The sequence below is a fragment of the Ovis canadensis genome, chromosome 3, assembly GCF_042477335.2.
Source record: "Ovis canadensis isolate MfBH-ARS-UI-01 breed Bighorn chromosome 3, ARS-UI_OviCan_v2, whole genome shotgun sequence".
NCBI classification, from domain to species: Eukaryota; Metazoa; Chordata; class Mammalia; order Artiodactyla; family Bovidae; genus Ovis; species Ovis canadensis.
Window position 1 is genome coordinate 169,413,587 of NC_091247.1, and position 27,040 is coordinate 169,440,626.

At 54.6% G+C, this 27,040-nt stretch overlaps 2 protein-coding genes and 1 long non-coding RNA gene across 14 annotated transcripts in view; 2 read left to right on the plus strand and 1 right to left on the minus strand.

Annotated features, from left to right (window-relative positions):
• ITGA7 (integrin subunit alpha 7) lies at positions 1-23,641 on the plus strand. 12 transcript variants are annotated; one of them, XM_069585080.1, is made up of 27 exons: positions 129-575; positions 5,071-5,198; positions 5,299-5,378; positions 6,483-6,738; positions 7,241-7,372; positions 8,557-8,764; positions 8,862-8,927; positions 9,015-9,055; positions 9,428-9,516; positions 9,638-9,765; positions 9,898-9,993; positions 10,134-10,195; positions 10,322-10,491; positions 10,900-11,049; positions 11,711-11,826; positions 12,902-13,094; positions 13,923-14,003; positions 14,110-14,189; positions 14,329-14,403; positions 14,556-14,658; positions 17,135-17,311; positions 17,499-17,630; positions 20,302-20,415; positions 20,628-20,726; positions 20,825-20,950; positions 21,923-22,035; positions 22,934-23,641. In XM_069585080.1, exons 1-27 carry the CDS (start codon positions 370-372, stop codon positions 22,992-22,994), a joined length of 3,282 nt encoding a protein of 1,093 aa, XP_069441181.1. In that variant the 5' UTR covers positions 129-369; the 3' UTR covers positions 22,995-23,641. The 12 variants fall into 12 exon arrangements, with proteins under 12 accessions (XP_069441175.1, XP_069441181.1, XP_069441187.1 ...); XM_069585086.1 differs by lacking the exon at positions 21,923-22,035 and adding an exon at positions 7,603-7,722 and having other exon boundaries at positions 8,862-9,055; XM_069585076.1 differs by having other exon boundaries at positions 8,862-9,055.
• TMT1B (thiol methyltransferase 1B) lies at positions 23,597-26,698 on the minus strand. Its single transcript, XM_069585087.1, has 2 exons — positions 25,690-26,698; positions 23,597-24,363 (listed from the first exon to the last, which is right to left on the minus strand). The coding sequence occupies exons 1-2, from the start codon at positions 26,185-26,187 to the stop codon at positions 24,127-24,129; spliced, it is 735 nt and encodes a 244-aa protein (XP_069441188.1). The 5' UTR covers positions 26,188-26,698; the 3' UTR covers positions 23,597-24,126.
• Positions 26,372-27,040, plus strand: part of LOC138437552 (uncharacterized) — a 93,242-nt gene continuing 92,573 nt past the window's right edge. The window contains exon 1 of the long non-coding RNA XR_011256022.1: positions 26,372-26,486. This is a non-coding gene — a long non-coding RNA (uncharacterized lncRNA). The remainder of the gene's footprint in view (positions 26,487-27,040) is intronic.

Here is a 27,040-nt window from a genome sequence, read left to right on the forward strand (position 1 = left end):
GGGGCTCCGGGTACGTGGGGAGCAAGGCCTGCTCCTACCCGGAGCCGCCCTCCTGGGCATCCCTCCGCGACTCCGGGCGGCCTCCACCTGCCGCGGGCCGGGGGGCGGGGCGAGGGCGGGGCCGGGGCGGCGCCCGTGGGAGCGGAGGCGGGAGCCGCGGGGGGACTAGGGGCTGCGGCCGCTGCGGTCGTCCTGGCCGGTGCTGGGGCGGCGGGAGAGGGGTAGAGGGGCAGCGAGGTGGAAGACTGGGAGGACCTCCTGAAGGACCAGCGAGACTCGGAGACCGGAGATCCTCCTCGGCAGATCTGAGATTTGGGGCGCCAGCATATTTCCTTGCCCTTGCCGGGAGCGCGAGCAAGGGGTTGCCCCATGGCGGGACCTCCGGGCCGCGATCCTTGGGGGACCCCTGGGATTTGTTACCTTTTCGGCTCCCTGCTCGCCGGACTGCTCTTCCCAGGGGCTGCCGCCTTCAATCTGGACGTGATGGGCGCCCTGCGCAAGGAGGGCGAGCCGGGGAGCCTCTTTGGCTTCTCGGTGGCTCTGCATCGGCAGTTGCAGCCGCGACCCCAGAGCTGGTGAGTCACCGCACCCGCCCAGAATCCCAGCGCCCGAGCCACAGATGCCCACCCCGTTCTTCCGCCCCATCTCTCAATCTTCCAACCTTATCAAGACTCAGGCTGCCCCCAGACATCCCGCGCCCCAGCCTGAAGCCTCCTCTGCCTTGGATATGAGACCCAGGCGATCTTGCTTTGGGGATGAGTTGGAGAGCAAAAGTCTAGTCTTGGCTGGGAGCTATCCCCTTTCGCTTTTCACCCCAACTTGCATCCTTGTTCCAGTCCCAGGGCCTGTGGCTCCCCTCCTTCTTTAGGAGGCTGAGCTCCCTCAGGGAGGGAGCAATTCGCCTCTGCTTAGGACAGGTGAAGGAGAGGACAGAGAGACTGAGGGTACCATGGGAGGGATAGAGGGTAGACTCCAGAAATAACTTCCTGCGAGGGCATTGCCATGGGAGGGAATGAGAGCAGCAGGACCCTGGGAGGCCAGGAGAGACCTGAGCTTCTGTGGCTCAAAACTAGAGGGAGGTTGGGAGGGTTTGGCACTCTGCACTAGGTAGTTTGGAGATAGAGGGTGGCAGAAATCAGAGCTCCCCAAAGTTGTAGCAGCAGCAGCAGTAGTAGTGAGACATCTAGAGGGGATGCTGGCCAGGCTGTTCCCCTTCCTCCTCTTCAGGAGATTTCCAGCTCCAAGAATCTCAGCAGTAGGGGGAGACAGGGAGGGGTGAGGGGCAGAGGACAATTCTGGTTATTTTCTAATCAGTTCAGGACCCGTGGGAGAAAAATAGACTTGTGTGTGGGGACTGTGACTGTCACGATTCCTGTACTATTGGCCCCATCTCTGTGTGAGATTTTAAAAAGACAGGCAGGAAAGAGAAAGCGGCCCACCTCTTCCTGCCAGGGGACTTTTCTCTCCTCGGCTAGTGCCTAACCCACAGTCAGTGTCCATTACTGGGATCAGTGCTGTCCACTGGGACCATCTCCTCCCCTCTGCTATTGGCCTAGGGGCAGAGGGAAGGGACGAGAGCTCATTTCTCTTCCCTGGCTCAGGGACTAGGGGCTAGCTCTGATCTTCTTTTTCCATTATCTCTGTCATCAGGGAGCAGGGTCAGAGATCCCCCACACTTTGGGAGCAATGGAAAGCTACTGACTTCATCTCTTCTTCCGTCTGCTATCCTCTTCTTCCCTCTTTTCTGTCTCCCTTCCTCCCCCCTCCCCCCATCTGCCAGAGTTCCAGGACTGGAGGCCTTTTTAGGACATGCTGAAGTCTCTGAGCTATTTCCAGGCAAATTCTAGGTTATTTTTAATGGTCTCTTGTCATTTCCCCCTTGTCCCTGAAGGTGGCCCCTGATTCTGTCTCCCAGAGCCAAGCTGGGGGCATTCCCAGAGGGGCCTGCTCACCCCCTCACCCTGCTGTTGCTCCAGCAAGGGGTGCTCTGCTGTCTGGTGGCACGTGAGAGGTGGGATACCCTGGCTAAGTCCCTGGCTTTGGGGTTGCAGGTTGTTGTCCCCACCACTCTCTGATCGAAAAACCTCACCCATTTGGATGTCTTTCAGTCTAGCCCAGGGATGAGACTTTGAAGTTCAGCCTTCTGTGGTTTCAGCCTCATTTGTTTCCATCAACTGTAATACCATCAATGGTTCTACCAAATAGACTATGTGTGTGTGTGCTGAGTTGCTCGGTTATGTCCGACTCTTTGCGGCCCCTTGGACTGTAGCTCACCAGCTTATCTGTCCATGAGATTTCCCAGGCAAGGATACTGGAGTGGGTTGCCATTTCCTCCTCCACGGAATCTTCCTGACCCAGGCATCAAACCCATGTCTGTTGCATCTCCTGCATTGGCAGACAGATTCTTTATCACCAACGCCATCTGGAAAGCCACCAGATAGAGTAATTGTGGATAGTGAAAGGTTTGTTAACATATGTAAAATTCTGAGCATAGCACAAGGTCCAGTGTGGGTGGTATGAAAGTGTTGGTACCTTTTTTCTTATATGGTGATCCACCGAGCTGGAGCATAGCTTTAGTGCCTTACAGTGAGCCTAGATCCAAAGGCTTGGCCGGAGCACCCCCAGGGCTGAGCCAACCTTCCAGGCCAAGCACCCTCCCCAGAGGGCCACCCAGATTGAGAGAGTCAGAGAGGGCTGGGCTTGGGTCAGAGCCTGGAGTGAATGGGAAATTAAGAGGTGCAAAGGCTACTCCTTCACCTCCACTTAGCTAGCCTCCCACACAGTCCCTTGCTCCTAGCTGCCTTTCTCTCTACAGTGGCTGCAACTGTGGCTACTGTTTGTCCAGAGGTCTGGGGTGGCTGGGGATCGTGGGATGAAGCCAAGAAAGAGTGTGTGGCTGGGGCAGAGGTGGAGGGAATGGAGAGGCTGCGTGTGGGAAATCTTGTTCCAGGCAGGATGGTCTGGCCTGTTCTCCATCAAGAGAGGGGCTGGGCATAGCTATGCACTCAGCTTCTTTCCTCCGTATGGACCCCTCCCCTTCTTTCAACCCCCTACTTGTGACCTCCAGGGGAGATGTGAGCATTGAACGTGGACTGTTAGCCTTTCTTGATACTTAGTTCTGCGCCGACCAACTGAGACACTGTGTGTCTCTGTGAGTCTGCATGACATCTGGGTCCAGCAAACACAGCTTGATGCCTCCTATGGGGCAAAAGCAAAGATGAATGAAGCAGCCTGGGTCCTCTAAGGGCTCACCATCTCTGTGTTTACAGGTGGGGGCACCACGGACTTGTCTGGAGGTTAGCCAGGCCACCTAGTTTCTTTTTCTGCTCGGAGTACCCTCCTCTCCCCATCTCCCTCTTCCTTTTCTGATGGTGGTCAGTCATAGTCATTGGGTGGAAAAGGCATGGATATTGGAATTAAGCAGATGTAGGTTTGAATTCCTTTGTGCTACCAATGTCTCTGAGTGAGTTTCCTCATCTGAAAGATAAGCAAAGAATCCTTACATAGGACTGTCGTGAAGATTAAATGAGATAATGCAGGTAACATGCCTAGCCTGGTGCTCAGCACCTAGTGGAGTCATAAATCTTAGTTCCTCACATCCCTGGCATCTAGCTTAGGACCTGATTCATAGTAGGTGATGAATAAATATTACTTCCTTGTCCCACCAGTGCCTGACACAGGGCTTGGCAGATGATGTGTGTGCTGTGCTAAGTCACTTTGTTCGTGTCCGACTCTTGCAACCACATGGACTATAGCCCATCAGGCTCCTCTGTACATGGGATTCTCTAGGCAAGAATACTGGAGTGGGTTGCCATGCCCTCCTCTGTCAGATGATAGATTCTCAATAAATAGTTGTTAACATATGCCCGGTGTATGCCGTCTCCCCTTCTTCTCCCCACCCCCCCTCTGGTGACATTGGCTCTGACGCAGGATGACAGCTGCTCGGAGACGAGGAGGAGTTGTGGGAAGGGAGAGTGGCTCTGTGCCCATCAGAACTGGCACAACGCCCCACAGATGCCTGTCTGCCATATCGCCCCATGCCCCAGTGGGGGAGATGGAGTAAATGAGTTGGGGAGAGAGGCCTAGAAGTTCGTCTTGCTGACACTTTTGAGTCTCCTGTGAAGAGAGGATCCTTGTAGCCAGCCAGGTGCCCATCACCTTGCCTCATCCTCTCCTTCACTCCTGGCCTGAGGGTCTGCCCCCCAGGGGACCCAGGCAGCCTCCATTCCCAGCACAGTCCTCCCTGGGGAAGAAGCCTTGGCTGTGATCATGGAAAATTGTCCTGCCAAGAACGTTGTAGCTGGGAAAGAGTCTGAGGGGGAGGTAGGAGAGAAAGCTGGGTGGGGGCAGGGTGGGGAGGAATGGGGAAATGGGCCTGGGGAGCCGCAGGAAGGATGAAAGGGGATTCAGGATGTAGGGGGCTAACGGGGCTGGGACTGGAGACAGAATGAGAAACTGGCCTCCGCCTCTATGCCAGTTCAAGTGACTGACAGAATCTTGAGCTGGCAGGGTTGCTGGGTGGTGGGTTTTGATGGATTCCCTGTAGGGAGTGAGGGAGTGGGACCCATATGTAGTCTCTCGCTTAGCCCCGGAAGCTGGTCTCTAGGCCACCTCATGGTTCTGTTACTTTTGCTCCCAGCATTCTTGGCATTTCTGGGAAGGTTTCAACTGATCTGCGGTTGGGGAGGAGGGCAGAGCTCGGAGATGGGGCCAGGGAGTGGGGGTGGGGGGGTAGGAAGGCTTGGTCAGGAACAGGTGCTGGGAACAGGCGGTTCTTTCAAATCAGCAGTACGGGCCAGGCTGCTCGGGCTGCCAGTGTGCGTGTGTGTGTGTGTGTGTGTGTGTGTGTCTACTATCATGCGGTCCCTCACCCAGATAGTATGCGCATACGTAATGTAATGACTGCGTGGCCAAGTGTGTGAATTTGCCCGTACCCGGACGTGGGAAAGCTGACTTTTGGCCCTTTGCCTTAGTCCTTCAACACTGCCTGGTACCGTGGAGCTGGGCCTGGGTGGCTCTGGGAGGTGGAGGGCACTGGCCACTAGTTCCTGCCCCTCCTCCATCGTGCAGGCTGCTGGTGGGCGCTCCCCAGGCTCTGGCCCTGCCAGGGCAGCAGGCAAATCGCACTGGAGGTCTCTTCGCTTGCCCCCTGAGCCTGGAAGAGACTGACTGCTACAGAGTGGACATCGACCGGGGAGGTGAGGGCTCTGTGGGGCTGGGATGGGGGGACATGTGAGGAGGGGAGGGGAGGACTTGGCCTCCTCTTTCCTCCCCTAATTCCCAGTATCCTGCCACCAGCTGATGTGCAGAAGGAGAGTAAGGAGAACCAGTGGCTGGGAGTCAGTGTTCGGAGCCAGGGGCCTGGGGGCAAGATTGTTGTGAGTACCATATCTTTTTTTTGACTTTTGATATTTACCAATTTTATAGAAAAAGAGCATGAAATTTTGTTTTCTAAAAGAGGGAGGCAAAACTAATACAGTATTGTAAAGTAAAATAAAGTAAAAATAAAAATTTAAAAAAAAATAAAAGAGGGAAAAACAGTTTGACTCTGTAACAGTAATACCATGGCAGTGGGTACCACTTCTTGTGATGCTTTGCAAGGGTGTTGAGTGTGTGTTTGTGCGTATGTATGGTGTGTGCATACACACAGATGTGCTTACAGAACTCAGGTTGGCAGTATGCTATGACTTTCTGCTTCTGATGACTTCTGAGAGATGTAAACAGGTGTGAGGCATGGTTCTGTCTTTATAAATTTAAAAATATCTAACAGTTCATCCACCCAGCCATGTGTTAAATTTACTGAGAACCTTTTAAGTATCAGGTATTGAACTGAGAGAGGACATGTAAACACAGGGAAAAGCCTGGTCCATGCCAGAGAGCCTCCTGCATAGTTACAGAGATTCTCATCACTGACATGCACAAACACGATAATACAAGTCCCTTTGGGGCAGAATATGATTAAGGCTAGGTGAGTGGTGTGGTCCCTAGTCTATACCAGTTCAAAGGAGGAGTGGAGAGTGAAGACTACTGCAGGTGGGGGTGATTTGAGTCTGGATTTCCAGAATAAGCAATACTTGGAGAGTGGAGATAGAGGGAATTATTTGCAGACGAGGTGGTGGCTCTCAGGTTCAGGAAGAGGACCAAGCTGGGCATGCTGTGGACAGTCCCGTCTGGCGGGATCAAGGAGGCATGAGTTCTGTGGCCGAGTCATGCTGTGGGTGCCAGGGGAGAATGTGGAGCAAGGACTTCTTGCTGCCAGGGCAAAGAAGTGGGTTCAGAGAAGACAGGGATGGGGGTAATGTATTCCATATTCCTGCCTAATGCTAGGCTGGGAGGTGGCGCCCAAGTGACGCTGGCAGAGGCGTGTGCGTGTGCATATGCACTCGAAGCAGCATCTGCCGAATTCCTGCACATGGGCAGTGTGGCTCAGGCAGGGTCCTGGCCCTCACGGTGGAGTGGCCAAATCTGCTTTCCTCCCACAGACCTGCGCACACCGATACGAGGCGCGGCAGCGTGTAGACCAGATCCTGGAGACGAGGGATGTGATCGGCCGCTGCTTTGTTCTAAGCCAGGACCTGGCCATCCGAGATGAGCTGGACGGTGGGGAGTGGAAGTTCTGTGAGGGACGCCCCCAGGGTCACGAACAGTTCGGCTTCTGCCAGCAGGGCACGGCGGCTGCCTTCTCCCCTGACAGCCACTATCTCCTCTTTGGGGCTCCAGGAACCTATAACTGGAAGGGTGAGTCACTCCCCAGAGAGGGGAGAAGGGAACCAAAATGCCCCAGTACCTCAGAGAGGGGGTTGGGGGCAGCATGTGGCCAAGCATGCCTGCGTGTTCACCGCCACGGAGCCCCGGGGCCCCGCCACGCCTCCCACCGCATCTCGCCGGCACGCACACGACTGGGGCCATCGGTTTCCTGTCCTCCGCATGGCCGAGAGTTCTGCAGCATGCTGGCCTGAGCCCCCACATGCCCAACCGGGGCCTGCATGCTCCAACACGCCAGCCCACACCTCATCACTCCCATTCCCATCTCCGCACGCTGCCGCTGGCCGGGCTGACACGTGGTGAGTGTGATGCCACGTCCAGGGGTAGAGAGAGACCCCAGGCAGCTTGGACTGGGAAGGGGGTGGAGATGGGGCTGGAGAGGAGAGGAGGGGCTTCCCTGGGTGCCTAATGAGCACCCAGGCCTGTGGGTGGTCTCCACTCCCCACCCTGGGCACTAACGGGTCTGTCCTTGCAGGCACGGCCAGGGTGGAGCTCTGTGTGCAGGGCTCAGCGGACCTGGCACACCTGGACGACGGGCCCTACGAGGCGGGGGGTGAGAAGGAGCAGGACCCCCGCCTCATCCCGGTCCCTGCCAACAGCTACTTTGGTAGGGACCCCTCCCCGGCCCGGAGCCACTCTAACCCTCTGCTCCTCTCTCTTGTCCCCCCTCCACACTCCCACCCTTCTGTCTCTGTCTCTCTGGTCTCTCTGTCTCGCTCGTCCTTTTTCTCCCTCTCCCTCTTCTGCCTCCTTTCTGTTCTCTCTGCCTCTGTCTGCACTCTCTGGCCCGTCCTCTGGATGTCCCTGCCCTGGTGTCTCCCCGCCCCGCCCTCGCAGGGTTGCTCTTTGTGACCAACATTGATAGCTCAGACCCTGACCAGCTGGTGTATAAAACTTTGGACCCTGCTGACCGGCTCCCAGGACTGGCCGGCGACTTGGCCCTGAATAGCTACTTAGGTTTGTAAGCTCCCCTCCACGTCCCCCTGGGCCCTGGGGGCTTGGCCTGGCCTCCCCGCCTCTCCTGCCCTGCCCCCCAACACCTATCCGGAGAAACACCCATTGGGCCCAAATTGCAGAGAAAAGCTGAGCCTGGTGGCCAGGCCCAAGGTGAAGAGGCCCCGGGGGTGATAGCCTAGAGGGCTGTAAACAGGGGTCTCCATGGAGGAAGATCCAGGTGGGCTGAGGCTGTAGTGGGAAGGAAGGAGGCTGGACCTCTGAGGGGTGGATGGCGGGCGTGTGTGGAGAAAGGTCGAGATGTGTTGGTAAGTTCCTCTTCTTGTCTCATTCGCATTGTTCTGCCGAAGGGGAAGAAACCAGGCCTGGGGGATGTTTGGTGACTCCAGCTCTTTCCCATTTCCCCCTTGTTTCCTCCCCTCCTGTCCACGTGGAAACTTCCTCTCCCTGCCAGGAGTGACGTGCATTGGAGGGATGGGGGGCTCCTGGGCATGCCGAGGGGAGAGCAGTTTTGGGGAATCATATGGGGGGCACCCTGGCCCAGCTCCTGATGCTGCCAAGCCACCTGGGCCTCCCAGCCATCGCCTTCCTCCTTCCTCCCTAGTCCCCAAGGCTACCCCATCCCATGTCTCGTGCCCAGCTCCAGTCTCTGGATGGGGAGGACCACCAGGTGTCTGGAGGGGCAGAGGAGTGGTCCAGCTGTGATGGAGATACCCTGGGGGGGCACCTCCACCTTTAGGCTCTAACCTGCGGGATGGAGTGGGGTGGGGGAACTTAGACCCACTCTGGCTAGGAGTCTGGTGGGGGAGAACTCACCGATGAGTCGCCCCCATCCAGGTTTCTCAATCGACTCGGGGAAGGGACTGATGCGAGCTGAGGAGCTGAGCTTTGTGGCAGGGGCCCCCCGTGCCAACCACAAGGGTGCTGTGGTCATTCTACGCAAAGACAGTGCCAGTCGCCTGGTGCCTGAAGTGACGCTGTCCGGGGAGCGCCTGACCTCCGGCTTTGGCTACTCGCTGGCCGTGGCTGATCTCAACAATGATGGGTGAGAGTGAGGGAGGCGAGTGCAGCCGGGAGAGGCTGGGGCTGGGAGGGGCCTCTGGCCTCTCCTGACTCCTCCTTCTGCCTCCCTGTCTCCACAGCTGGACAGACCTGGTAGTTGGTGCCCCCTACTTCTTCGAGCGCCAAGAAGAACTGGGGGGTGCCGTGTATGTGTACATGAACAAGGGGGGTCACTGGGCCGGGGTCGCCCCTCTCCGGCTCTGCGGCTCCCCTGACTCCATGTTTGGGATCAGCCTGGCAGTCCTGGGGGACCTCAATCAAGACGGCTTCCCAGGTGTGACTGGGAATGGGAAAGGCTGAGGGGTGAGGGGAGAGGGCGCGGGGAGGTAGGCGGGGAAAGGCCTCTGAGGTCAAGGGCAAGGTCCTCTGAGGACTCAGGGAGAGGAGCAACCTGGGCTCCTGTCTGAGCTTTGCTATTTACCAGCTTTGTGGCCCTGGGCAAGTATGCCCTTTCTGAGCTAGTGATAGCGCCGAGAGTAGTTGAGAGATTAGCGATGGCACATGCAAGGTGTCCAGGACTTAGTAGCCTCTCAATAAAATAGAAAACAGGGTTTGGAGCTGAGTGGCTGAAGGACAGTTGGGGCCTGGACCTCGCACCTCCTCACCCCCACCCTCAGGTCTGATTGCTTTTCTCCCACGCCTGCAGACCTTGCTGTGGGGGCTCCCTTCGATGGGGATGGGAAGGTCTTTATCTACCACGGGAGCAGTCTGGGGGTTGTCACCAAGCCATCCCAGGTGAGGGGAGGGGTTGGGGTGAGGAAATGGGTGTGGGTGGACCCAGGGGGCCTGGCAGCAGAGGGTGGGGGAGGCAGAGGCTGGGGATGATGGGTGAGGGGCTGACGGTCTGGTCTTGCAGGTGTTGGAAGGTGAGGCCGTGGGCATAAAGAGCTTTGGCTACTCCCTGTCGGGTGGCCTGGACGTGGATGGGAACCACTATCCAGACTTGCTGGTGGGTTCCCTGGATGACACTGCTGCGCTCTTCAGGTGAGTCCTCCATCCCCATTGCCCTCACCCTCCCGAGGCCGGAGCCCCTCTGCAGAGCCAGATCTCCGGCCTTCCTCCTTTCCCAGCCTGACGTTCTCATGTGTCCTGTGCCCTGGACTCCCCGTTCTCCAGGGCCAGGCCCGTCCTCCATGTCTCCCACGAGGTCTCTATTCTTCCACGAGCCATCGACCTAGAACAGCCCAACTGTGCCAATGGCCACTTGGTCTGGTGAGGCGGGATCCGAGGGGAGGTTGGAGGGGAGCCTCCAGAGTCTAGTTCTCCCCTGTCTGCCCAGTTTGGGGCTGGAGCAGGAGTGGGCAGGGTGGGGGAGGGGCCTTGGCCTATCAACCTTACATTTGCCCCCACAGCATGGACCTGAGGATCTGTTTCAGCTATGTTGCATTGCCCAGCAGCTATAGCCCTACTGTGGGTGAGTAAGGCCCCTCCACGCCCACTGCATTGGGTTTCAGGGTGGTTCACTCTGGGGTGCAGAGAAGGGCCCATTGGAGCTGCCCCCACCCCAGCTCACTGGCTCCTCCTCTCCCACCTGCCACAGCCCTGGATTACGTGTTAGATGGGGACACAGACCGGAGACTCCGGGGCCAGGTGCCCCGTGTGACCTTCCTGAGCCGTGGCCCCGATGACCCCAAGCACCAGTCCTCAGGCACCGTGTGGCTGAAACACCAGCATGACCGAGTCTGCGGAGACACCATGCTCCAGCTTCAGGTGGATGCTGACCCCTTGGCCTCTGAGGGTCATTGTCATCGCATCATTTCTTTTTCTGGATTCTTCTCAGCTTCTTCCCTAACACACTCACACCTTAGTCTAAAATCTCAACTTTTGGGATGGTTCCCTTTTGGGCTGACCTCTCTCTTACCTGCTGCCTTCTTGCATCTCCTGTCAAGTTCTCTTCTCCCTGGAGATGATGATGGCAAGTCCATCTTCTTGCGTGGTCTTCAAAGCCCTGAGTCCTGGCTTTTCTCCCTTCTCTAGCTTAGTTCTCCATCTCTCTCCTTCATCTCCCAGAGCCTCTTTCCAGGCTTCAGGATCTGTCCTAGGTCTGGCTGGGGCTTTGGGTGGGGCTGGAGCCTGGGGGGTGGTTCTTGCATCCACCTCTGTCTTTTCCCTCCCCAGGAGAATGTCAAAGACAAGCTTCGGGCCATCGTCGTGACCCTGTCCTATGGTCTCCAGACCCCTCGGCTCCGACGACAGGCTCCTGGTCAGGGGCTGCCCCCAGTGGCCCCCATCCTCAACGCCCACCAGCCCAGCACCCAGCGGACAGAGGTGAGCATGTGCTCTGGTTGAGCCCAGGAAAAAATGGGAGGAATAGATATCATGGTCCCTTGCCAGTGACACTCATTCATAGCCTGCAGAATTCTTTCCCATATTATCCTAGTCATTCCTCGTATCTCAAGATGCTGTGACAGGTGGACCCCAGATGTAAAACGGCCTAGATGATCATGTGTTCCTAGTCAGGGGGGTCAGGCAGTCTTTCAGACGTCCATGGTGCTGGGGGTCTGCCGTGTTCAAATGTGGCCTCAAAGGTCCTTAGGTCATCTCTAACCTGGTCTGCTGGAGGAGGACAGGGGAGCTCTGTGCATGGTTATTATGGCCAGTCCAAAAGTGATGCTCTTCCCTTCTCTTCATCTTCTAAGTCTGGGACTTGGTTACACACAAGAAAGGCCGAGGAAATGTGTCCTTGCTGTGGACTAGCCTTCTGGCCTCTGCCACGGCCTGATAATCACTTTCCTGTGATTCACATCATTTTACTGATGAGGACCCAGCTCATAGTGGTTAAGAGACCAGCTCAATATCACACAGCTGGCAAGCAGCAGATCTGCAAGTTGAATCCAGGTTGTTTACTCCTCTGGTCCCCTACCCTGCCGCATGCCTTGGCGACACATTCACTCCCTGAGAAGGACCCCCTCTTCAATTCTCCCCCCAGATCCACTTCCTGAAGCAAGGCTGTGGTGAAGACAAGATCTGCCAGAGCAATCTGCAGCTGGTCCACGCCCGGTTCTGTGCCCGCATCAGTGACACGGAGTTTCAGCCTCTGCCCATGTGAGGGGGAGCGAGGGAGCAGATGGGGTGGGAAGGCAAAAGTTCAAAGTACCCGAGGAAGTCCCCTGGGGAGGGCTCGGAGGGGCCTGAACCTGCAGAGGGGAGGGCGGAAGGTGGGGAGGGCCTGAAGACAGCTCGGCAGTTTGCAGGATGAGGGTGGTGACGGGCCCATAGCAGCTCACCTGGCAGGGAAGAATAATCCTTCATCATATTTTTGAAATTATATAGTTCACATACACCTCACTGTTCAGTCTTCACAACCCATGAGGTAGGAATTACTATCAGTTCCACTTGGAAGCCTAGAGAGGTTTAGTTACCTGCCCAAGGTCAGTAAGCGGCGGACTGGGGACCAGGAGGGTGGTTCCCTGACTCCCAGTCTTTGTTTTTTGTAATGTATTTTAAAATTTTTATTTTTATGTTATATACTGAAGTGCTAACCACTCAGTGCTTTTTTTCTTTAAATTTTATTATTTGTTTTTGGCTGTGCTGGGTTGTCATTGCTGCATACAGACTGTCCTAGCTGGGGTGAGCCCGGGGCTGCTCTCTAATCGTGGTGCGCAGGCTTCTCATCATGGTGGCTTCTCTTGTTGCAGATCCTGGGCTCTAGGGCATGCAGGCTTCAGTAGTTGAGGCTTCCGGGCTCTAGAGCACAGGCTCAATAGTTGTGGCCCACTGGCTTAGGTGCTTTGCAGCATGTGGGATCTTCCCAGATCAGGGATCAAACCCATGTCTCCTGCATTGGTGGGTGGATTCTTTACCACTGAGCCACCAGGGAAGGCCCCTAAATTTTTATTTATTTGGCTGTGCTGGATCTCAGTTGCAGCACGTGGGATCTAGTCCTCTGACCAGGGATTAAATTCAGGCCCCCTGCATTAGGAGCTTGGAATCTTAGCTCTACGAGGGAAGTCCCTGACTCCAGTCTTGACTCCTTCTCGAGTGTGTGGAGATTAGGGAGGCCCAGGTGGAGGGAGAGGTTCAGAGGGTGGAGGCGAATCCCATGCATTGTGGGAGGGGGCGGGAGGGAGAGGCTGGGCAGGTGCTCAGGTCTTAGAGCAACTGGGATCTGGTCCTTCAGGGATGCGGATGGGACGACAGCCTTGTTTGCTCTGAGTGGGCAGCCAGTCATCGGCCTGGAGCTGAAGGTCACCAATCTACCCTCGGACCCAGCCCAGCCCCAGGCTGATGGGGATGATGCTCATGAAGCCCAGCTCCTGGTCACCCTCCCTGCTGCTCTACACTACTCGGGAGTCCGGGGCCTGGACCCTGTGGTGAGGACCTGGGGCAGAGTGGCAGTGATAGCTTACAGTGAACGATGTCGGATTCGTGACCTCTGGAGAAGATTTAGCTTTGGGATCAGGGATCAGGTTTGATCACTCAGAGCTTTTGTGTGGCAGAAGTTTTATTACAGTGAGAAAGGACAGAGAAAGCTTCTGACATAGACATCAGAAGGGGCGTGGGATAGACTAGCCCCCTCCCTAGTCTAATCAAGGCTTTTACCAGACTGGTTCCCACAACATACATCTTAAATTAATAAGATTAGTCAGAAGGTTCTTGTTAAAAAGGAGAAAAATGTCCTCGGACAAGATAAATTGTCGTTACATAATCATTGGTACAGAGCTTAAGGAAAAACAGACCCTTGAGCAAGATGCATTGTTTTGTTGTGTAATCATTAGCTCTGGGCTTCCCTGGTGGCTCAGAGGGTAAAGCATCTGCGGGAGACCTGGGTTCGATCCCTGGGTCAGGAAGATCCCCTGGAGAAGGAAAAGGTGACCCACTCCCTACTCTTGCCTGGAAAATCCCCTGGACAGAGAAGCCTGGTAGGCCACAGTCCACAGGGTCGCAAAGAGTCAGACAAGACTGAGCGACTTCACTTTCACTTTCATGAAAGTTAGTCTTAAAGATTGTTGTCATAACAACTCAGAGTTTAAGTCTTATGTGACTAAGACAAAGCAATGTAAAAAAAAAAGGTTTGTCTCTTTCTCCTCCTCCAGGGCCCCAAACTCCTTATTAACCTACCTAAGAATTTGCTTTCTCAGAAGTCGGGTCTTGGGGGCTTCGGTTACCCCAGCTGACCTCTGCTTTTCTCTCCACTCCAGGAGAAGCCGCTGTGCCTGTCTGATGAGAATGCCTCCCATGTCGAGTGTGAGCTGGGGAACCCCATGAAGAGAGGCGCCCAGGTTGCCACAGCTGCCCTCATCCCTGTCCAAGTGGCTGTCTAACCCCTGGCCCCCCTTCAAGCCCCTCACCCTTCCAGACTCTCATCTTGCTGCACTCTTGGTCTAGGTCACCTTCTACCTCATCCTTAGCACCTCGGGGATCACCATTGAAACCGCAGAGCTGGAGGTGGAGCTGCTGTTGGCCACGTAAGGCTGGGGGTCTAGGGTGGATGACACTGGGGGCCGTTGGCTAGAATTCCACCTGGAAGGGGCTCTGCTGTCTGCCTGTGACCCCTTGGGGTGGTGCCTGGGCTCGCTGCCCACACCTGCCCCCACCACTCACCAGCATCAGCGAGCAGGAGCTGCATCCAGTCTTGGCCCGTGCCCGTGTCTTCATTGAGCTGCCGCTGTCCATCACGGGGTAAGCCCTGCCTGGGTGGGCACCTCCACTGGAGGGGTGGGCACTGCCACTTCCAGACCCAGGTCTGGGTTCTGCCTCACTGGCCTGACCCTTCCTGACCCTCCATCAAACCCCGGCCCTCCTCAGCCCCTGTTTTAACCCCTCCTCACCAGGGTGGCCATTCCCCAGCAGCTCTTCTTCTCCGGTGTGGTACGGGGAGAGAGTGCAATGCGGTCTGAGCGGGATGTGGGCAGCAAGGTCAAGTACGAGGTCACGGTGAGTGTCCCGGTGAGGTCTCTCCCTTCTTGGCACAGAAGAGATGCTGAGATGTGTTCCAGGGGCTGAGGCTCTTCTCCCGTCTGGCGCCTGGTGGTCCAGCGAGCCTGAGGCCTCCCCTAGCTCCTGGGCCTTGACTGCGGGCAGGTATTTGTGTTGCAGCCTCAGCTGACCATTTCCTGCTCGTTCCTGACTGAATGTCTCATCTCACTGTGAGAGCACAGGGCCTTCTGCTGAGGGATGGGGACGTGGGGGGAGGGCTAGTACCTCTTCCCAGAACCCTTCCCTGCTTGCCTGGGGCCTCCCCACACCTCCCAGGGACGTCTCCAGGTTTTCCCAGATTCGGGGTGGGCAGGGCATGGTGTGTGAATTAGGATCCTGAGTCTTTGTGGAAGTTATGCTTCCTGAGCCTTCCCTGTAGCCTTGTCCCCTCCATCTCATGAGTTTAGAACCCACCCTTTGATTCTGTTACGTCAAAAAGTGCCAGCTCCCAGTAGACCCTCCACGATTCTCTCCTTGTCTGTACATTAGAATTCAAAGTTCTGTGTATTAGGATTATGTCATTCTGTCTTTCGAACTGTTCGTGTACCTGTCTAGAATTTAGCAAAATATTAGATTAGAATAAAAATTTGCATTTACTTACATAAGTACATTCAGAATCTTTAGGTCTAGAGTTTTGCTTCCCCATAAGGACGGGGAGATTCTACTACTTTCTAAGGAAATTTTAGACGCTTGAAATATTTAAAGCAGGAGTTCTTAATAATTCTAGATTGAATTTACCAGGTCTATGAATCTACTAAATCATGTATAAAACATTTTGGGTTTGTGGGTATGGAAATTTTTTGGGTAAAGTATATAAAAACTGGGTTTCCTTAGTGGCTCAGCTGGTAAAGAATCCGCCTGCAATGAGGGAGACCTGGGTTCAGTCCCTGGGTTGGGAAGATCCCCTGGAGAAGGGAAAGGCTACCCACTCCAGTATTCTGGCCTAGAAAGAGCTGGACATGACTGAGCAACTTTCACTTTCACATTAAAAACTGTGATCCAGGGTTTTCTAGGAGACTTCACGTTTTAGCGCTTCAAGAGCATTTCAAGTCTCTACTGATCTGTGAACTCATGTTATTAAAGAATCACACTATATGCTACTGCTACTGCTACTGCTAAGTCACTTCAGTCGTGTCCGACTCTGTGTGACCCCATAGACAGCAGCCCACCAGGCTCCCCCGTCCCTGGGATTCTCCAGGCAAGAACACTAGAGTGGGGTGCCATTTCCTTCTCCAATGCATGAAAGTGAAAAGTGAAAGGGAAGTCACTCAGTCGTGTCTGACTATTCGAAACCCCATGGATTGCAGCCTACCAGGCTCCTCTGTCCATGGGATTTTCCAGGTAAGAGTACTGGAGTGGGGTGCCATCGCCTTCCCCGCACACCATATGAGAGTGTCCTTATTGATTTATTCACGATTTTTTCTATATATTGTTCTATAATGCAGCTATTTTTAAGCATCTTTAGGGTATTCTACATTTTATATCATTTTCTAGTAAACATGTATATGTGTTTAGTTGCTTAGTCATGTCCAACTCTTTGTGACCCCATGGACTGTAGCCCTCCAGGCTCCTCTGCCCATGGGGATTCTCCTCTGCCCATGGGGATTCTCCTGGCAAGAATTAAAGAGTGGGTTGCCATGCCCTCCTCCAAGGGATCTTCCCAACCCAGGGATTGAACCCAGGTCTCCTGCGTTGCAGGTGGATTCTTTACCATCTGAGCCACCAGGGAAGCCCAAACATGTATATATCTAACATAAATAAAAGTTTTATAGAACACTCCTTCCTTACTGCATGTGATATAACCAGGTGTTTATTTTATTTTATTCTATTTATTTTTTTTCAAACACTGATTGCAACTGGTAAAATTGATTCCGCTAAATAGTAAACTGCTAGTGGGTTGCAGTTCACAGTAGGAATCAGAGATCAAGTAAAGTTACACAATGCTCTGGATACCCTTGCCCTCCAGGTTACCAGCCTTCAGGGAAAGGTTGAATAGTCACGTCTGTGTCACTTTCAGGCTTCACAATCACACAGAAGTGAAGTCAGTGTGGCAGTAAATAAAGAATATTCCTCCTCGCTTGGTAATCCAGTTGGCTTATAGTGGGATTTTAGTCTTAGATATTCTTAGAGGTGTGTGAAAATTGTAAGGCTATGTCATTACAAAGTGATATAAAATATATTTAATTTTCTACAGTATCAAGGGACTTCCCTGTAGCTCAGATGATAAAGAATCTGCCTGCAATGCCGGAGACTCGAGTTTGATCCCTGGGTCAGGAAGATCCGCTGGAGAAGGAAATGGCAATCCACTCCAGTATTCTTGCCTGGAGAACCCCTTGGACAGAGGAGCCTGGCAGGCTGCAGTCCATGGGGTCGCGAAGAGTCGGACATGACTGAGCGACTAACACTACTACTTCACACTCTCTGGTGCCCACAGGTTTCCAACCAAGGCCAGTCGCTCAACACCCTGGGCTCGGCCTTCCTCAACATCATGTGGCCCCATGAGATTGCCAACGGGAAGTGGTTGCTGTACCCCATGCGGGTGGAGCTGGAAGGCGGGCAGGGGTCCGGGCAGAGGGGGCTCTGTTCCCCCAGGCCCAACATCCTCCAACTGGTGAGGCTCAGGCGAGGTGGGTGGGGCTGCTGAAGCAGGGTGGGGGTGTGGGGGTGGGGGGTGTGGGGTTCAGACTGCGCAGGCTGCCCTGGGGCTGGGGGCCTGTGGAGGAAGCCTTTGGGGAAGAGGTGCCATCTCTCCTTGCTGTGTTGGGAGGGACCCTCACTGGGCCCCCTCCCCCGCCCAGGATGTGGACAGCAGGGACAGGAGGAAGCGGGAGCTGGAGCCACCGGAGTCGCAGGAACCTCGAGAGCAGCCGGAGCCCAGCACGTCCTGGTGGCCAGTGTCCTCTGCTGAGAAGAGGAAAAACATCACCCTGGTGAGGACAGGGCAAATGCGGTTCAGCCAGGATGGTGGGCGAGCGGAGGGGGTATGACAGAGGGTGGGGGCAAGAGGGAGGGCCTGGAGCTTCAGGGTGGGGGTGGCCTGTGGCGAGGTGTGATGGTCAGGTACCTGGGGCAAGTTGACCAGACACGTCACACCTGGGGGGCAGCTGCCGCCACCCCAGCATCCCCAACACCTGCCAGGTGTTCACTAGAGACCAGGGCACTTAGCTATAGCTGGTTCCCTGTGCAGACAATTTTCCCTGCCTAAATGGAAGGTCACATTTTAGAGGGGATGGGATGGTTTTAGCCACCTCTGACGTCTCTCTGTAGTTCTTTTGAATTCTTTTAGGACAAAAAGGTCAGTTTGCATAAGGAAATTTGACATAGTTTTCACCATGTTAAAAACACCATGTCAAAAAGGTTTTTAAAAGTTCTAATAATTAACTTGATAGTATATTTATGTGATTCATTAAGTTTTTCCTTTTCAGGCAGTTTGGCCTCCCCTTTTCCTACTTGTTTCACATAGTTATGTTTCCGAATGGACTCACTGAGCAGGTTAGCGCAGGCTCTGTGCTGTCCGTTCTAGGATGGCGCTGGCAGTGAGAGTTGGGAGTGGGGGTGGGGGACAGATCAGGGCGGTGCTTGGCTTGGTGGCAAAAAGGTGACTCCTACATATGGAAGGATGGGCAATAGAGGCGAAAACAGGCAAAGAGACCTTTGCAGGGGGAGGGCAGCAGTTGGGCAACTCTGGTGGTATCTGTCTGGGAGAAAGTTCCCCTGCCACAGTCCATCCTTCCTGGGGGCCCTTTGCTTCCCTGGCCCCGTTGAAAGCATGGCAGGAAGCTTCACAAGAGTAGTATGTGTGTGCTTAGTCGTTCAGTTATGTCCGACTCTCGATCACATGGACGATAGCCCACCAGATTCCTCTGTCCAAGGGATTCTTCAGGCAAGAATACTGGAGTGGGTTGCCATTCTCTTCTCCAAAGGATCTTCCAGACCCAGTGATTGAACTCGAGTCTCCTGGGTTGCAAGTGGATTCTTTATTGTATGAGCTACCAAGGAAGCCCCCAGGGGGTAGTATAAACTCATGTAATTGCTGTTTCTTTGTTACATAGATAGTCTTGCTTTTTCCAGGTGACTGATTTCTACTGAAAGGCCACCTTTTATCTTTTCTCTGGTGCCCTACTGAAATGCCATCTTTTATCTTTTTTTCTGGTGCCCTGTGGCATGTGATGAAGAAGGAAATGGCAACCCACTCCAGTACTCTTGCCTGGAAAATCCCATGGATGGAGGGGCTTGGTGGGCTACAGTCCATGGCGTCGTGAAGAGTCGGACACGACTGAGTGACTTCACTTTCACTTCTTTCATGCATTGGAGAAGGGAATGGCAACCCACTCCAGTGTTCTTGCCTGGAGAATCCCAGGGATGGGGGATCCTGATGGGCTGCCGTCTATGGGCTCGCACAGAGTCAGACACTACTGAAGTGACTTAGCAGCAGCAGTGGCATGTGAGATCCTAGTTTCCCAACCAGGGATCGAACCCATGTCCCCTGCATGGGAAGCATGGAGTCTTAACCACTGGACCACCAGGGAAGTCCCAAGGCCACCTTTCTTGATAAGTACTTTGAAATGGGAGCAGTAGTTCTTTGCAGGAGGTGCGGGTTCAATCACTGGTGGAGGAGCTAAGATCCCACATGCCTCTTGGCCAAAAAAACAAAATATAAAGCAGAATCAATACTGTAACAAATTCAGTGAAGACTTCAAAAGTGGTCCACATCAAAAAAAAAAATCTTAAAAACATTTTGAAATGGATTCTTTTTCTTAAAATGACTTTTAGACAGATTGACAAAGGATTCTTGAATTACTCTACAGGGGCAAAATAAGGGCTGACCCAGAGAATTCAGACACTCTCAAAGCCATTCTTCTGTACGGGAAGTGTGATGAATAGAACATTAGTTTTTAGGCAGATGGTCCATTAGGTGAGATTGGACCAAATGGATTTAGGTCAGACCTGGAAGGAGCAGTGTCTCAGTCCCCTGTCCGCTTAGCAGCTCCTGGGGCAGCCACATCTTCCTTCAGTGAGTTTGGGCTTTGCAGAGGAGTGCAACTTTGCCCACTCTGGACCTGGGTTCAAGTATCTGCTCCACCAGCTTTGCTAGCTGTGTGATCTGAGACTGGTCACTAGATTCTTTAAACTTTAATTTTCTAGTTTGAAAAATGGGGATGATAATAATCTGCACCTTGCAGGACAGTTGTGAATTTAAATGAGATAAATATCTTGCAGATAGTAGGTGCTCAATAAATGAGGTCATCATTAGGTAACATATGCATCTACTGGGGAAGCTACTCTGCCTGCTGCTGTCAAGAGATCTCCTCTCTGCTCCCCATGCATTTCAAAGCCAAATAGCCCAGATTTGGGGTAGGCTGCTATTCTAGACCACAGGGTTAGTTTGGAAAAACTTTTTGGAGGAGGAGAGTTTAAAGTCAGGAAAGGAAAACAGGAGATACTGAAGAGCTGGGGTAAAGGGGGGTTTCCTAGAAGGATGGAGGGGAGGCTCTGAGCAGACTGTGTCTGTGTGACCACATTTGTGAGGATTGTTGGGCCCTGGGCAGCTTGGCGGGGCGGGGCCAAGCAGCTCAGAGCCCTGCCTGTCCTGGTCCTCAGGACTGTGCCCGGGGCACGGCCAACTGCATGGTGTTCAGCTGCCCTCTCTACAGCTTTGACCGCGCGGCTGTGCTGCACGTCTGGGGCCGCCTCTGGAACAGCACCTTCCTGGAGGTGAGAGCACAGCTGGGCTTCTCTTCCCCAATAGCCCCTCTGGGACCCACTTTTCCTTCTCTTTCCTCCTGGTCCAAAGGCAGCATGCTCTCAACCCGAGGCAGGCAGAAACACCCTCTGTGTTGGGAGCCATTCCATTTACAGCTTCAGGAGCTGGGGGGAGGTGGACGCATGGGGCGTTAGGAGGAGGTTCTCTTTCCCTGCTCCCTTAGGAGTACTCAGCTGTAAAGTCTCTGGAAGTGATTGTTCGAGCCAACATCACCGTGAAATCCTCCATCAAGAACTTGCTGCTCAGAGATGCTTCCACGGTGGTGAGCTGCCTGGCGCAAGGCTCACGGGGCGGTGCGGCCAGGGGAGCTCCTCTCTCCAGTTGCTCCAGCCCTTGCGCCCTTCGCCCCTCCCTCCCCAGATCCCGGTGATGGTGTACCTCGACCCCTCGGCTGTGGCGGCAGAAGGAGTCCCCTGGTGGGTCATCCTGTTGGCTGTACTAGCCGGGCTGCTGGTATTGGCGCTGCTGGTGCTGCTCATGTGGAAGGTGAGGCTTGGGGAGGGTGGTGCTGCTGCTGGTGAGGCTCCCCTGTCAGGCTGTGGTGTGGTTCTTGCACCTACTGTCCCATTTATTCAGCACATCTGTGTTGAGCACTTACTCACGTGTGCCAGTATCTCTATCAGGCCCTGGATGTTTCAGGGATAAGTCAGATGTAGATCTTGTTCTCAGGCCTTTTGTAGTCGAGCCAGGGAGGGGAGCCTTGTCATCCAGGACGAGGCAGTGGACTGAGTCGAGAAAGCACAGTGGGAATTCAGGGGAGGGAAAGCTTGAGAGCAGGTGACCCTGGAAGGGCCTTAGAAGGTGGGGTAGTAGGATCTGGGTGTGGGAAATGGAATGCGGGTCTGGGCCTTTCAGAAGGACCATGGGAGGGGAAAGTCATGGAGGCAGGGAAGTGTGGTCTGATTTAACTAGAGCCTGGTGGCTAAGGCTGGGAAGAAAGCCAGGCCCAAGAAAGCCAACCAGTGTGGAGAACTGCCTCCATGGAACTGTCTCCAGGACTGAACTCTGAGCTGCCACATACCAGGCTCTACATGGAACCATTCTTGCTCACAGAGCGTAGCCAGAATCATGTGTGCATCCGGGGCTCCACATAAGAGCGCACGCATGTATATGTCAGTACCGAGAATCACGTCCATCATCAGCGGCCATCCCCCGAACCAATGCCACATCTGAGCCACGTGGAACCACACATGCCCTGGGGGCCCTCTGGAGAGCTGCCCAGGACCAATCACAGACCAGGCACAGCCTCTGGCAAATGTGTATCATCAGGCCTCTGGGTATCCAGACTGTTGGGAACCTTGCCATTCTTCAGGGAGATTGAGGCTTTTGAGGAACTGGATCCAAGATCTCTCCTTTTCACTCCCATGGAAGGGGGACAAAGCAGAGACAGGGGTCCCAACCCTTCCTCAGCCTTCCCATCCTCCACCTCCTCTGCTCCCCTCCTCCCTTACATCCCAGTGTGGCTTCTTCCGTCGGAGCAGCCAGAGCTCATCTTTTCCCACCAACTATCACCGGGCCCGGCTGGCTGTGCAGCCCTCAGCTGTGGAAGCTGGGGGTCCAGGGACTGTGGGGTAATTGTTGGGTGTGAGCATGTGTGTGTCCAGATTTGTATGTGTCAGGGAGTATGTATGTGTGTGTAAGTCGAGCTCCCAGCATTCAGGAATATGCGAAGTGAAGAAAGGAGATTGCATGAGGGTGGTGTGAGTTCCAGGAACTGGGGTGGGAGGTAACTAGTAGGGTGAGCTTATAAGGGTGAGTATAACCCAGCCTGAGGCATGTGCAAGGGTTGGGTGGGCTCCTGGAGTGTGAGCATGTGGGGAGTGCTGGGAGGTGCCCTGCATGCCTTTTTTTGGGCATGAGAGTGCAGAGACACAAGTGCAAGGAGATGCCATGCAGTCCAGTATGTCGGAGTCCTGGGAAGTTTTGAGTGTGAGTGTGCAAGGGGCACACTTCCATCTTGGTATGTAAGGGCCAGCATGCTCATGACTTAGTGGGGGGGCCACAGAGGAGAGGGCTCACCCTAAGGGAGATGCTGCCCAGTAGGCAGACATTGTGTGTATGAGGCTTGAGAAGAATCATTCTGGAATTTGCAGGAGTCTAGGAAGCCACATTTTCCCTTAGATCTTGTTTGTCTTCTCGGGGACGCTGTTGCATCTCTTAAAAAGCTTAAGGGTGTTGAAATTTTTGGGACAGCGGTTCTGAAGTTCTACCTTCAACCCCTCTTTCAGGCGCCAAGGGAGATATCCTTGGTCCTGCAGCTCAGACCCCTCCTGGTCTTTCTCTCGCTGTGCGTGAGGACCGGGGGAACCCAGCCATGATGGTGGCACCTGTGCAGGCTGCTTCTGGCACAGGCTGCCGTTGGTTCTTTCTGTCCCAGGGATAGTGGGGCAGCAACCAGGCTGTGCTGGGCCTGTGCTCCAGGGACCCCAGCCCCACAGGCTCCTCATGTCTGGCCTGCTCTTCTTCCAGATGGGATTCTTCAAGCGAGCGCGGTACCCCGAAGCCACCATACCCCAATACCATGCGGTGAAGATCCCGCGGGAAGACCGGCAGCAGTTCAAGGAGGAGAAGACGGGCACCATCTTGAGGAACAACTGGGGCAGCCCCCGGCGGGAGGGCCCAGACGCCCACCCCATCCTGGCTGGGGATGGGCACCCAGAGCTGGGCTCTGATGGGCACCCGGTGCCAGGCACAGCCTAGCCTTCTCCACCCTCGCCTGGCCCATAGGCCCCTTGCATCCCTTCCCCAGAGATGGCTCCTGGGGCTGACAAGGGTAGACTGGGGTTGCTGGTGTCCCATCCAGATTTGGCAGGATCTCTTTCCTCTGGGGCACAGATCTCTGCCCCCCATGAGGACCACCAAACTTCCCCTTATGATGCTGTGAGATGAGAGGGGGTAAATCAGGGATGGGTCGTGGGGGAGGGTGAGAAGGGCAGTGGTGTCCTGATTCAAAAGTGGGGAGAAGGGACTCTAGTCCCTCCCTTTCCCACTCAGTCTGTATAATGGGATCCCAAGGACCTGTCTCCCGAAAGTGCCTTAAGCCCAGGGGGTGGGGAGGAGGTAACGTCGCTGACTCAGGGGCTCTTCCCTCCCTAGCTTCCCCTCTCCTCTGACCTTAGTTTGCAGCATCAATGTAGTGGATTTTGTCTATTTATTAAAAAATATTTGAGGACAAAACCTCTGTCTTTTATGCTGAGTCCTGCTTCCTCACGCCCAGGATCTCCAGAGAGGCCTGTTCTCTCTGCATCCCCACAGCTCAGGTGGTGGTGGGAGGGGGCACAGGGGCCTGGCAGGGACTTTGCTGACTTTTGTGATCACATCCAGGGGGCACTTGGGTGTAGTCACAGAAGCAGGGGAGGGGGAACACGGGGAAGGGATGGGGAGGTGTCTTACGGGTGGGTGGGAAAAAATTGGGAGACCCAGTGCATGACTTTGCAGTTGAGATGACAGAGTATAACTCTTCTCCCTGTGGTAAGGGTGGGAATAGAGCTTTTTCACTGAAGAAGGGTTGAAGTTAGATGTTCCCCCGGCAGACATGGGAGGAGGAGAGATTGGGGTGTCGGGGGATGGTTTTGGTCTGCCTGGATCCCTCTTAGGAGAAGGCAGACTTGGGTAGGTGGGATTGTCCGACTGACCGACTGGAAGCAGGATTTGGGGAAGGGTTATTTCACTGCCTTTCCCATGATGTGGGGCCCTACAGGTAACCACTTGATGGGAGGGGGGTGTTGTTCCACTTGGAGTTCAGAGAACTGGGCATTCTCCAGATCTCTCCAGGTCTCTCTGGTGAGGCGGCAACCGTCCCCAATGTGCCTCCACGTGGGCTCTAAAACTTGCTGCCACAGGAAGGCCCAGCTTCCAAGCGGCTCCGCCACATGCTCCCAGAAAAAGAATACTCCTCCCTGTGAGAGAAGAGAGCACGTCACCTACCTGCTCCACTCTGCAACCTTCCTCTGACCTCATGCCATCCTGCTGACCAAGCCAACAGAGCCTCCTGGTGGAGTGGGAGGTGCCAGTCTATGAGTTTAGGGAGCAGACAGCATCCTGCTCTTGACTTTTTCTGTATCCCTTGACTCCTACCTGTCCACTCAAAGCCAATGTGAAAAGGCTCCGGTGACCCAGGGGGTTGCCTGGTGAGAGATCTTTAAACGATGACCAGGACAGCTTAGCTGTGGGCAGACAGATGGGGAGGTGGAGAACCAGGGGCACAGACCTCACTGGACACAAAGACGTTCCCCTAGAGCCCTCTCAGAGCCCTCCCAGAGACCCAGATGCCTGTGTTCCGGACATCTCAGCCAGCATCCCAGGGACACTTGCACTTGGGCTCCTTATTAAGCAAGAGCTCCTCCAGCTCTTCCCTCCTCACTGTACCCTCCCTTGGTGATCTCACCCCTATGCTTGGAATTTACCAGTTACAAGCTGGTGACTTCCAAATCTAAATCTCCAGGCTACATCTTTTGCTGACCTACAGATCTAGACATCCAGCTGCCTCTGTGTCTCTTGCCTGGCTGTCTCCATAGCACCTCAGGCCTCATAAGTCCAGAACAGGTTTCTCCTTTTCTTGCAGATGGCACTTCCCTCTAGCCCTCTTCACTCCCTCCACTAGTCGTTTATGCCAGAAACCTGGAAACCATCCTAAACTCCTTTCTCTTCACGTCCAGTTCCCAATCTTATGGATTCTGTGTGTTAGTTGCTCAGTCGTGTCCGACTTTTTGTGGCCTCATGGACTGAAGCCCGCTAGGCTCCTCTGTCTATGGAATTCTCCAGGCAAGAATACCTGGGTGGGTAGCCATTCCCTTCTCCAGGGGATCTTCCTGACCCAGAGATTGAATTCGGACCTTCTGGTAGGCGGGTAGATTCTTTACCATCTGAGCTACTATGGAAGTCCTGTTATGGATTCCACGTTTCCTAACATCTTTACCTAGAACGCGCTTTTGTTTCCCATACCCTCTCCACCCCCTGCTTAATCCCTCGGGTCTCAATCTAAACACCATGTCCCTAGATGTCCTTCACTGATCTGCCCCCACTTTGTTCGGGCTCTGCTGTGTGCTGCCACAGCACTCTATCCTGCCCCATCCAGGCCCTGGTCATATCTCCTGATCAAAAGCAGCTGGGGATGGGTGACTCATGTTCTAGTACATGAGATACCCCATCCTGGGTGCCCTGGACTCTGGGGTGGCTGATGCTACATTGCTGCTCCATGCCCAGATCCTTCCCTTTCTGCTCACCGGCCTCAGAACTCTCCGAACTTCCTGCAGGACTCTCTTTGGACTCTCCACTGAGCACAGCACCAAGGTGCTGACCACCACGTCCATGGAGCCATCGGCCAGTTGTCTCATGTCCTCTCCGAAAGCCACCACAAACCGTTCATACTCGAGATGCCTGTTCTCGGCCATGCTCTTTGTCAGGAACTTCTCGAAGTGAGGATTGGGGTCCAGGCAGGTGACCTTGCAGCCAGCCGGGTAGAATTGGAAGTTGGCACCGGTGCCGCAGCCCAGCTCCAGCAGGGCCACCTTCCCTGAGGTACCTGCCAGCCCCTTTATCTGGCTGAAGAGTTCCCGTTTCTTGCTCTCCATCACTCGGTTGCTCTTGACCGTCAGCACAGCCATCAGGTAGGGGAAATAGGTCTTGCACAGGGGCTCCCAGAAACCCAGTAGAGCCATGAGGTGCAAGGGGAGGGTCAGGAGAAACACCAGCAGCTGCAGGAGTCGGACCAGGGCGTCCATGGCAGCCTGGCCCTGAGTGGAGCTTCCCTGGGGAGACTGACCGGTCTCTGCTCAGCTGCCGCTGACCTGTGTGCAAGTCTCCTTTCGCCTTGCAAGAGGACTTTGCTCCGTTTCCTAATTGGCAGTTTCCTCTCTGCTGGGGTTCAGTGGATGTTTGAATTCCTGCAAAAAGCAGCAATCCCAAAGTCCCACAGGCTCTTTAACAAATTTTATTACATAGGGGCATAATAAAGCGGGGGCGAAGAAACAGGTGGTGCTGGTGTGTCCTGAGTTCTGGGACGCTCTGCCAGGTTGAAGAGGTTGGTGTGTGTGGTCATCTCAGAGGGCTGCGGGGAGGGGGAAGGGAGCTCCATCTCAGATCACAGCTTCGGGGGGCCAAATGCCAAGGCAGAGCTGACTCATAGGCATGTCCTGGCCTCAGGTTCTGCTCAGTTTATGTAAGCTGGGGATTCTGGTTGAGTGCCCCTGGAACACCCCCAGGGCTTTGTAAACTGTAACAGGCCTCTGCCCCAGATAGAAGCACAGGAACAAAAGTGTCTTAACTTTGGGAGGGGGGCGCGTTGGGGTCACAAAACTTCTCTGCTGGGCACTGGCCCAGGGGCTGCCCCAGCTCCACCAACTGCAGCCCTGTGTAAAGGACACTTTCCTGAAATAGTTCAGCCCTGCTTGACCCAGGAGTTGTCTCCACACCTTTCCCCTAAGTGCCCCCACTGGACCGGGCAGTGGGTTTGACCAGCAGGGCAGAGGCAATGGACTTTGAAAGAGCACCTGCCCCAACCAGGGACCTTGTTTAAACTCATCCTCCCCCAGAGGCCATCACTGGCCCTGGAAAAGGCTGTTTGTGAGATTTTAG